This window comes from Astatotilapia calliptera, chromosome 1 (assembly GCF_900246225.1).
Source record: "Astatotilapia calliptera chromosome 1, fAstCal1.2, whole genome shotgun sequence".
In the NCBI taxonomy this organism is placed as follows: domain Eukaryota; kingdom Metazoa; phylum Chordata; class Actinopteri; order Cichliformes; family Cichlidae; genus Astatotilapia; species Astatotilapia calliptera.
In genome coordinates this window covers 23,658,972-23,670,728 of record NC_039302.1, presented here as the reverse complement: position 1 = coordinate 23,670,728, position 11,757 = coordinate 23,658,972, and the positions used below count along the sequence as shown (strand labels likewise).

Genomic DNA, 11,757 nt, shown 5'->3' with positions numbered 1-11,757 from the left:
CACAAGAAACCATCTCAAGTGTTTCAGACTTGTCGAGCGGTGAAAATTGACGGCTGTAAAGAAATTACAGCAGTAGCGGTAAAATGCAGGGGTACACCTCTCTCTTTCCTTCTTCTCGGACCACCCTAGCTTTCCCGTTCTCTGTCCAGGCTCTTACATTTGTTTCCCCCTCTCCATCATCTTGTTGATATTCGGCTATTTTAGAGGTGGAGTACGTAAATCAGGCACTGCTCTCACAAGTCTCGCAATTTTTAAATTTTCTGTTTAACTCTTAGTTCTTTCCATCACATTTATCTTTCTTGTTAGACGTTTATTTTGTCAGGATTTTACACCTCGTACCTCTCTTCATCTCTCTCCCTCTGGTAGTGGAGGATTTTGGCGCGACTCTGCGCGCACGGTAGCGTGCCTGAATGTCTGCGCTTCTCACTCTCAGATCAACTCGAGCAAGTCACACATTCCAGTAGAGAGAGGCAGAATATATGCGTGTGTGAGAAGGAGTGAGCGGGGAATCCGGAGAAATACCTTAATGGATTATTGGATGGACCTGTTTGTCCTTTACGCAGAAGGAATCTGATTTTTGGACAAAAGCAATGGATTGAGTTTCAACTTGACCATTAATAGACGGGTAAGACAGATGAAAACTAATAATATGATTCAGGTTTAGGTTTTCTCCGGGTATTGTCCAGTGCATGAATTTATCACTTGTGGAGTTAAGGCAGCCAAAGAAACACACTGTATGTGACAAATGTGCGTAATTCATGCTCAGTCGTGCATCTATTTAGTTAATCTCAAAGCACCTTTAATGAATTAATAAATGAATTAAGATATAATAAAACAAAATAAGAAAGAAAGTCATTTTTAATTTTTTTTTTTTTTTTAAACAATCGTCTTGTAGCAAAAAAATTAAGCTGTCGGGAGAGTCTGGAAGTTGTCACCACGGTAATACTTGCATCCTGTTGTTAATGCTTGTAATCAAAAGCCGGATGCCGTCACAACGATTGATATGGTTGTCTCAAATCAGACTCAAAAACTTTAATACAAATTGAAACCGCCCTACTACAATGAACAGCAAGGAGATTAACACATTCGCACCTTGTTTTGGAGTTGATGCAGCTTAAAGCTAGTGCGTGTTGAAGTGGGAAAATAAGCTATTATTGGGGTGGTTTCAGTGCCTCTAATTATAGCGTACAAAACGAAGAAATCATTTTAGACACAATGATACACACGCGAGTGTATTTACTCATAATCCCCCTACAAGAGAGTGTTTGTTTGTTTGTTTGTTTGTTTGTTTGTTTTAATTTGTCGGTCATTGTGGATAATTACGCATGACGCACAACGTATATACAATTATATCTACAGGTTCTGTCACCGGTAAGACAGAAAGCCAACATGGACGCCGGTAGTCTGATACAACATATTGAACGAGATGAAGAGACCACTTCGTGGCCATTGTCGATGACCACTGAGTGGTTGGAGGACGGGAACGAGACGACCTGGAATCAGTTCCAACAGCCCGACTGGCAGGTGAGAGAAAAACACTGAGATAACAAATGAAAGTGATTAAAGTCAGAACTGCAGAATTTAAAAAGATGACATTTTGATGATGATATTAATGAAAGAATTAAGAAAGACGACTCAGTGAAGTAAACAGGTGTATTCTTTTTTTTACTGTTATGTTGATAGGGTAAAAACCATATGTCAGTGACATCATTGTTGTGAAATCTAAGTAAAGTGCCTGAAACAGACAGAAACTCAACAGAATGAAGTAAAGGCTTACTGGTGAATGTGATTTGTCTCAGGGACAAAATGTGGGGCTGATTCAAAGGACATTTTCACTTCACAGACTGTATATTAGTTAAGTTATCTGAAGGCTTTTTGCTCATTCCTCTAAACACTTTTAACTCCCCCACAGTCATTTAAACCTGCACCACACCGTGCACAGTTTACAGTCCTCTCCTCCTATCTGTGCTTGGCTGTCTGAAGTAGCTCATTGCTTTACATTTCTGCGACAGTGGTTGACTGGGTATGAACAGGTGATGGATGTCAGGGTTTTCATTTCTGGCCCCAGATAAAGTGCAGCATGTCTGTCCTATTAATTTTCTTATAGGTCAGACAATGAAAGGAACGGGGTCTACAGATATTAAAAAATGCTGAAGATTGGTGGTTGCTTATCACAGAATAGACTTTACCTGGAAGCTGACTTTGATCGGTTTATCTCTCTTTGGGGGATGAGATAAACTAGGAATTCCCTGTGTAAAGAAACTTAAGATTTCTGAAAATGTTTGTTGTTCAGAGTTGTTACGTCTCAGGAGGTAGACTGAGGTATCTACTAATTGTAAGGTTGGTGGCTCGATCTCTTTTCCTCTTGTCATTATGTTGAGGTATCTTTGAGCAAGCTACTAAACCCTTAGTTTCCCCTGATGTATCCATCCGAGTGTAAGCGTTAGGATAAAAGCACTCAGACACAGGAAAAGATGTTTGTACAAATGGGCTAATGAGGGTTGTAGTAAGAAAATGCTTTGAGTGCTCAAATAAATTAGGAATGTGCTACAAAAGTGTCAGTCCATATACCACTTGCTGTAGACATCCTGTGCAGGGATAGGGTGGGGTTTGCAAATATATACGTATTTGTGAGTTCCTTTATTGTGTTTTTTTTTTTGTAACTGCGTATAAGATGCTGACATTAAAGGTCTCCTCTCCTCTCCCAGGTGGCTCTCTGGGCTATAGCGTACTCCCTCATCATCCTGGTGTCCATCACTGGGAACGTCACAGTGATCTGGATTATCCTCGCTCACAGGCGCATGAGGACTGTGACCAATTACTTCATTGTCAACCTGGCTTTCTCTGACGTTTCCATGGCGAGCTTTAACACCCTTTTTAACTTTGTGTATGCGCTTCACAATGACTGGTACTTTGGCTTGGGTTACTGCAGGTTTCAGAACTTCTTCCCCATCACTGCCATGTTTTCGTCCATATACTCAATGGCTGCCATTGCAGTGGACAGGTAAGAACGCTCTCCTATAGAGTTCAGAATAAGTGAATAACGACAATGAACTATACTGTGCATTAAAAAAGGTAGACTGAACACTGAGCTGCAGACTGGCACAGCAGGCAATCTGGAGTACAGGGAAACCAGCATATGAGCATATGAAGTGTGAAAGAATCACAGCGTTAGGCTTGAAAATCTAGTTGTCTGAACATGTCTACAGATTAATGAGCTGTAGTTTAAATGTCATTAGAGGCGATTAGGAAAAGGCAGACATCTGTGCCGACCAGGGATGGAGTAGCACCACCTTCACAGAGTTGAACAGCAACAAAAACATAGAAACACCTACACAAAAAGGGATTTAAATAGGTGAGTGGAGGGAGACTGGGGGCATGAGCGACAGGGGAAAAAAGGGGAACTCAGCACTGGAGCCAAAGGGATCATGTGAAAAATATGAGGTCAACTGCTATTAAAATGAACAAGTCATTACATCAGAGACTCTTTTGTGCTACCAATCAGACACTAATGGGGTGACTGATCCCCATTTTATGCAAACACTATTTAGAAAGTGCATTATGAAAGCAGTCAAAAAAAGGAATCATCACAACTTAATGAAAAAAATCAACATAGTGGCATATTGTTTCAAGCAACTAGCAGATCTGGGCAAAGGCATCTCTTTTCTGCAAGAACACGGATCATTTTCAGAGTTTCTGGAAGAATAAGGGTTTCGACATTTGAGCTCAAACAACAGCTCCTTGAGGAGCATGATTTGCTCTCATTCTCAGCAGGCAGTACAAATGAAAATGCTGCATGAAGGAGATATGGGTCAGCAGGCGGACACAGATGAAACACAGATGCCAGTAATGCTTACTGGAGCATGAATGGTCAGCCCGAATAAAATATCATATACTGAGTAAGGTATAAAATCTATGCTCAGTATGTGATACTTGTAGTAAGATAGTTACAAATTTATAGGACCGACCTTATGCAATATGACACTCCTTCAAGATAAAAATAATCAACATCAAAGAAGGGTGTTTCACCCTAATGACAACCGTACCATGATTTTGAACACACAGCAGGAACACAAACTGAGAATTAAATGTGTTATTAAGAACTATTTGTTTTTTGTTTTATTTTCATCATGATTTACTTGATGAACTCAGAATTGTTCACCTATATATGATGCAGCAAAACCTCTTTGTGGATTTAGACTATCCATAAACTCTTATGATTGTAATAAAGCTATCTTATATAAAATAAACCATTATGGGATGCAAAGAAAAACTAGAAAACATCCAAGTCAGTGTGGTCCTCCTCTTGGAGGCTTGACCTAAATCCCACAGAACACCTGTGGGCTGCTGAAAAATGTCAGATCATTGATGTTTTAGTGGGGATGACCTGACAGCTTTGACTGAAACATGAAGGAAACCACAGCTGTCGCAGCAACTTTCTGATTTTCCAAGTGTCCAAGTGTTTTCAGGTAGCTCTGCAAGCAAAATGATGCTGGACTAAATACTGAAACATTATAACAGCAATCAGCAATCTTTAGTATTCACGGGGAAGGAAGGTCTGGAAAATGTGCTTAGATTGCTGCTCTGTTGCTCAGGACCTGGATAACGAGCAGATAATGGAAGAAGGACTAGCTTTTTATTTTAATTTTGAAAGTGTGAATCATTTTTAAATGGTATTAATCAATTCCCAATACTCTTCTTTTCCATTACTCTTATAGTATCTACTTTGATGTGACTTTTTAAAAATCTGATGCAATTAATTGTCTTTTTTCCTTTTTTTTTTCCTGAAAAAAGCAGTTTATTAACCAAATCTTTCTAGCAGATCCATTAATTCTTACTGGGTTTTTTTTGGCTCAGATTGATCAAGGTGCTGGAAACATTGACATGAAATTCTCACCAAATGTCAGTAACAACCCATCCAATGCAAAAACGCAAAGAAATCAAACCATTGATTTCCATAAATTATGTGTAATAATAAGAAAAGACAGAGGGGGGAAAGTATTGAACCCGCTTACTGAAATGTATGTAATACTTTGTACAAAAGACTTTGCAGGTAATGACAGAAACTAGTCACATGCTAGTCAAATTACTCAGGTGTGATTTTGGCCTATTCTTCCTCACAGACAGTCTTCAAATCCCGAAGGCTCCTTGGGTCCTATGAACTCTCATCCTTAGATCAGTTACATGAAGGGTGATGTATGCAGAAAAGCCGCCCCACAGACTTTATGCTTCCAGTATTTCACAGGATTGTTCAGCAAACTTTGAACATGCTTCAACATGCTCTTTCTTTAGCAGTGGTCTGTGTCATGTTCCAGCATGGTGAGCGTGCATACAGGCCATGATGGGCGAGTGCATTGCTTGCTTTCTTTGAAGCAATTATACCTGCTGCTTCCAGGTATTTCTTTGGCTCTCCACAAGCAGTCCTTGGCTCTTTGACAACTTTTCTGATAATTCTTTTCACTCCTTTGTCTGAAGTTTTGTGGGGAGCACCTGGTCATGGCTGGTTTATGGTGAAATTCCACTTTCAGCTAATGTCCCCAACAGTGCTCACTGGGACCTAGAGTAGTTTAGAAATTCTTCTGTAACCAATGCCATCAGTATGCTTTGCAACAATAAGGTTGCAAAGGTCTTGAGAGAGTTCATTGGTTTTACCCATCATGTTTCGTGTAACACCGCAGTAATTTCAGCTGGTGTCAATAATTTCCATGTCTTTTTGCATCTCCCTTTCTTTGTGTTTTCAGTACTTTTCCCCTGTGTCATTTCTCATCACTACACATAACATATATGGTTTGATTTCTTTCCATGTGTGGATTGGATGGGTTGCTACCGACATCTAGTGAGAACTAGATGTCGGTAAAAAGGAAATAAAAACTTGTTATAGGTTCTACTTTCAAACTTTCATCTTTATGCGAAACGTTTATGTAAGATCTCATGAAGCTGTTATTATCCACAGAACATTGACAAAGCCACTCCACAATAATGTAAGTTTATGACTCATAACCACAGATGACCAATTTCACCGTAATTTTAACAATACCATGCAATAGTGCTAAGTTGAAAAAAGTAGACTGCATACTGGTTGAGATGGGTTGCCATAGCTACCGCATTCATTGGCAGTTATTAACATTATTTCACCTTCAACTTTTAATGAGGTAACTTCTGTATTATATGGTAGATTGGCGGGAAAGGAGTTTTTTAATATACCATCATTAACCTGAATTACGGGATGTCACTGATTTTTAATTATTTTTATTGTATCCGAATATTTTTTTAAAAGGATTGCGTGGGTTTTAAATGGTTATTATCCTGGGCTTTTATCACTTGACCTCTGACAGTTAGCATATATTCCACAAATAAATAATTACTAAAGAAATGTTTTTGTTTGTTCAAAATAGGAAAAACACTTTGAAAAAAGGTTGTTTAAAACAAACACTCAGCAGGAACCTTTTGATTACTGCTCAGCTTTGAAGCTGTTGTTTTGCAGCTGATGGTTTGATTGATGAGTGGGTAGTTTTCTGTCATGAAAAGAAAATGTCACTTTTTTTCACACACTAAAAGCTTTAAAGCATTGCCCTGTTTTCCCTATCAGTGCACCTATGACTGAGTTTCTTTAGACAAAGACATGTGAAGGTGTAATCATACAAAAGTTTCTGTCTTTTTCAGGTACATGGCCATCATCCATCCTCTGAAGCCTCGCCTCTCCTCCACCTCTACAAAGGTGGTGATTGCCCTGATATGGATTGTGGCAGTATCACTGGCGTTTCCTCAGTGCTACTACAGTGTGACAAGATTTTATTACCCCAGAACTGTGTGTATGGTTGACTGGCCTGATGATTATGGAGGAACACATCAACTAAGGTGAAATAAAGAGGCACACACGTGCATAGATGGTGACATCGCTAACAGGTCTGTCAGTTTAGGAGCTATTTGTGCCACTCTTTAAATGCAGATGTGTGTGTTTACCTATTTGGATTGAGCAAAAGTTTCTACTTAAGCACTGGCAAAAATATCTAAAAGAAAGTTGGACAAAAACTGAATAAAATAAATGTTTACATAGAAGGTAAAAACTTTGACCTCAAGTTGGATCTCCAAATTGTTTTTCTTCTGCTCGGCTTCATTTCTTCTAATACAGCATTTAAAAGTGAACGAGGTTGATCAGATTTTTACATTTACAATGAAAGCAAGCGAGGAGTGGCTATGTTAAATGTTGCTATGACTGCTCAGGTTAAATCAATCTTGTGTTCATCTAAAACATCAAAGAACTCCAAGGCACTCTCCTTTTAAATAACATTTTAAAATACCTTTATTAAATGTTGCATGCCAAAATGCATTTTGGCATGCAACATTTAATAAAGGTATTTAAGAACTTTGATTGGAAAGCTAAACAGATTTTTTAGAAAAAGTCAGCTTTTCAACTACCGGCAAACTTGATTCCCCACCGTGTAGGTGGTTTTAAGGTCAAACAAGACTATGGCATGAAAATTAAGCTTTTTAAAAAAGAGCCTTGGAAGTCTTTCATGTTTTAACTTATATATATGTCTTCCAAAGTGCACTTCAGATAACACAAATCTAAATCTAAGAAGCTCTCCTTCACACAAACTGTTCAGATCTCACATTCATGTTTACATTCATTCTTGTTCATCAACCTTGTGTTGTGTGTCCTCATAAACTCTGTGCACGTGACGGGTAGCAGAAAGATTTGTAAAGCTCAGTTATTCAAGTTTTAATAGTTTAAAACTTGAAAATAGTTTCAATAACTTGACTCTTTCATATTTTATCTATTGTATAATTCATCAAAACCTCTATAAGTTGCTAATGAGCATACATTTTAGAAGTGTGGCAGAAAGGTCGGTTATTGACACAGGTTCAAGCTGCAGAAGGCAGCTGAGGAAAGGAAAAGAAGGAAAGTGTCTTCATACATGATTACTTTTGAACTTTATCTTTGAACTCCAAGGACAAATCCATCTGCCTGACTCCTTCAATTTGATCTTTATGTACTCATCTGATCTCTGTGATTGGCTTAGGTCTCCAATAACAAGCTTAATTCTCTAAAGCCTGACAAAGAAAGAAAATCACAGACAGGAAGACAGAGCCTTGGCTTCTCTGAGACCTCTTGCACTAAAACTGCTGGAAGGTTAAAATGTTTGTTGTTGTTTTCTGCCTGACATAGAAATTAAGCATTTAATATCCATGTTGCTAAACAGTTTCGAAGCAATTTTCCAGGTTTCATCAAATGCAAAAAGTAGTTATTGCTCGGTGAGAGACATGTAGAAAAGCACAAACTGAAAAAATTTAAATGGTATTGAATTTGCAAACGGCACACTAACATCGGATTTGTGGTGATGGCTTGGTGATAACAGCTGACACAATCTAAAGGTTGAATGTTGTGTTACCGTTTCTCATCTCTTTTTCTCCATGTAGTTATCAGTTTGCGGTTATATTGCTGATCTACCTTCTCCCTCTGCTGGTGATGCTGGTGACATACACTATAGTCGGCCGATCGCTGTGGGGTGGGCACATCCCTGGAGAGGCGTCAGACCATTACCATAGCCAGATAAATGCCAAGAGAAAGGTTACACTGTTCCTTTTTTTTTACTACTCAGTTTGACTACAAATCCTCTGAGCTGACCTGATCTTAACAGAAAAAAACACAGCAGCAATTACTCAGGCTCATATGTCTTCTTATTTTCCATAGGTGGTGAAGATGATGGTTGTGGTGGTGGTGACGTTTGCCCTATGCTGGCTGCCCTACCATGTCTACTTCATACTGGGATCATTTAACAGAGACATTTATAAGCAACATTACATTCAGCAGGTTCACGGATGCCTCTCTGTTTTATATTCTTGAATCTGTAGTTTTGTGTTTACTCATTATTTTCTGTCTTCATCAGGTGTATCTGGCCATATTCTGGCTGGCAATGAGTTCAACTATGTACAATCCTATTATTTACTGCTGTCTAAACCAAAGGTGATCTGGCAGTAATTGTGCCGAGTTTAAAAATAATATTATAGCTTCAAAAACGTCAGTAAATCGGACATAAATCCATCTTTTCCTGCAGGTTTCGCGCTGGTTTCCGTCATGCCTTTGCTTGGTGTCCCTTCATCAAAGTGTCAGAGGAGGACAAGATGGAACTGCAGCACACACACACCTTCAGAGTCACCATGACCCGCAGCCACCGCAATGACATGTCATCTATTAGAACAAACACTACATACGTCTCAAACACGCTTGCCAGCAGTGACCTGGTCACAGAGAGAGATGCTCGCAGACACCTTAAGAAGAACACACGCAACTCGCATCCGGTGAAGAAACTGGACGACACAAAATCTCCAGCTGTGGCGCTTATGGAGCACACCCAGTGATCGCTGACAGACATCATGATGAGGACATTCTCAAAGGGAAGGCAGCAGGATTTTTCTGAATTGTGAATAAAAACACTACAGCTGGTGGAGACAGAGGAAGCCCTGCGGAGTACTGGACAGAGTTAATCAAACTAAGGCATTCATTCCTGTGGATCAGGAACTTTGTATAATACACGATGGATGAATGAATGTGACTATCAAGCTATTGCAGCACATGCAAAACATTTAATTATGCCACTGAAACATTTGTGGCTGTGTGTAGATTAATCCAACCTTGATCTATTTACACTGCTCCAAGAAATTACGCGAACACTAAAATATGTTTTCATCGTGGTCAGATAACCTTTACTGATATACTTTGTGTAATTAAAGTGAAGTAAAAGTGGAAACCAAAATCCTCACACCAAAGTCAAACATAAATTCACAGGCTGTTCCAGCTTGTGTCATAATGTGCCTCGGTAATGTTTACTGGATATGTCTGGATATACTCCTGATGAGATACTGGATAGTATCCTGGAAGATCTCCTCCCAGATTTGTTTCAAGGCATCAGTGAGTTACTTGATAATCTATTTGGCTAGTTGACAGTCAGTCTGAGGATTTCTCTCTGGTATCATATAGCAGTCAGGGTATCACTGACCAAGCAGGTGGAGGTCTGTGCAAGCCTCCAAGGATATGCTTCCCCAGACTATCACTGACCCACTGCCAAAAGGTCATGTTTATCATGGCGTCCACAATCTCTTTAAAAGCTGTCATATTTGCTCAGTGTGCACAGGTCTCACTAAAGGACATAAGACCGTTGTAGGTCTAATTCTAACAGTTTTGTCAGGGGCATGCACATCAGTAGCCTTATTTTGTAGAGCTCTTGCAGTACTCCTCCTCACCCTCTTTAGAGCAAAGAAGCAGATACTTGTCCTGCTGCTAGGTCGTTGCTTTTCTACAGCTCTGTCCAGCTCTCCTTGTGGCACAGCCTGTCTCCTCCTGGTATCACCTCCACACTCTCGGGACTGTGCTGGGATACACAGCAAACATCAACTGGAGGAGGTGGACTACGTTTGCGTCCTAAATGGGATGCAGGTACAATTTCATGCAAATAGTAGTGTCAAGGACGTTAGCAAAAATTAAAACAAGAGAAAAGGGTTAAGGAAGGAGCAGTGGTCTGAGGCCACTTGATGCTCCTCCAGTGCAGCGGCTGTGACTTTCATCCTAACTGGACAGACTGATTTCCCTGAAGCTGAACTGACTTTGTGTCATAGTGTGATGATCAAGTGTTCCCTTCATGCTTTTAGAAGTGTATTCCACTCCAAAAGTGTCCTCCCCCCGTTGCCGTCCAGACCTCTACATGCTCTCTTTCCTCCATCTTGGACATTCAAGTGTTACTGGAAACATTTAACTGTGGTTACTGGTTTTCTTGTGCAGAGAACGGACAAACAGTCCAAACCCTTAATAATGTTGTTGTGTAGCGTCTTCATTTGATATAAGGCTTTCTTTAACAATTAAGCTAAAATAGGTGTTTTATTTAATTTCTCTTCTATATTAACTCTCGATAATCAAAGTAATTCACTCATTCTTTAAGTTTGCTGGGATTCAGAATTGGCAGCAACAGCGTAGTTAGTCTTTTTAATCTGGCTTTTACTCATATTGATTACTCATAAAACATTCAGAGATCAATTAAAGCTCAAAGTGATGTCAGAAAATCGCCAGTAAATACGCCTCCTTCTCCCATTTTTGCCTTAAATTAATCAGTTGTCTGGTTTGCATGTATTTGTTGCTGTGCAGTTCTTTCCCCCTTCACACATTTGTTACATGGTGCACATTAATACAGTATTTTTCCTCTTATATTGTGAGTTCACTGGATAAAGTCTACATTAAAAATTCAAGTGCCGCTACTTAGTACAATCAAATGTGAAACATAGTGATGCTATCTACTGAAGACATTCATGTAAAATACCCAGAAGTAAATATGAAACTTGTGGTTGTCGCACAGTTAAAGAGTCAGAAAATGACGCTTTAAATATTGTAACCTGTGAGCATTAGGTTTCAGGATGAAGTAAAAACGTTTGATTATTGGAAACTTTTTGATGTTTTAAGCACGCACTGTGGTTGTGTTAAGTGTCTTGTTGTCTATACGAAGCAGGATTTTTGTCGTCTGTGGCTGAAATAAAAAAGTTTAAATAATGTGACAGTGCTAATAAAGTTACAATACAGGAAGTACTGACACACATTTATTTGTGCCCCATCTAACGCCTGAATTATAACTGCTGTAGCTGTTAACAGAGCTCTAAGTGTGCAACTTCAGCACCGCAGGGTTGCTTTGACCTTTAGCTCACACTGAATACATTTGTAACACCACTGAAGAGATTCACAACTACGTGAGTGCTAAATGATCAATGCAC

General features: G+C 39.3%; 1 protein-coding gene across 3 annotated transcripts; it reads left to right on the top strand.

Moving 5' to 3' along the window:
* Positions 1 to 11,710, top strand: tacr2 (tachykinin receptor 2). Of its 3 annotated transcripts, none has more exons than XM_026170525.1 (9): positions 1 to 91; positions 367 to 625; positions 1,360 to 1,524; positions 2,709 to 3,004; positions 6,664 to 6,858; positions 8,422 to 8,572; positions 8,696 to 8,815; positions 8,892 to 8,968; positions 9,060 to 11,710. In XM_026170525.1, the coding sequence occupies exons 3-9, from the start codon at positions 1,390 to 1,392 to the stop codon at positions 9,361 to 9,363; spliced, it is 1,278 nt and encodes a 425-aa protein (XP_026026310.1). In that variant the 5' UTR covers positions 1 to 91; positions 367 to 625; positions 1,360 to 1,389; the 3' UTR covers positions 9,364 to 11,710. The 3 variants fall into 3 exon arrangements, with proteins under 3 accessions (XP_026026310.1, XP_026026301.1, XP_026026319.1); XM_026170516.1 differs by having other exon boundaries at positions 1 to 206; XM_026170534.1 differs by having other exon boundaries at positions 2 to 78.
* Positions 11,711 to 11,757: the final 47 nt, after the last annotated feature.

Excerpts from the sequence above, each read along its gene's own strand:
- tacr2 (XM_026170525.1), top strand. The coding sequence starts at position 1,390 with ATGGACGCCGGTAGTCTGATACAACATATTGAACGAGATGAAGAGACC. Across the intron at positions 3,005-6,663 it reads GCTGCCATTGCAGTGGACAG|GTACATGGCCATCATCCATC; the intron begins GTAAGAACGCTC and ends TGTCTTTTTCAG. Across the intron at positions 8,573-8,695 it reads AGATAAATGCCAAGAGAAAG|GTGGTGAAGATGATGGTTGT; the intron begins GTTACACTGTTC and ends TATTTTCCATAG.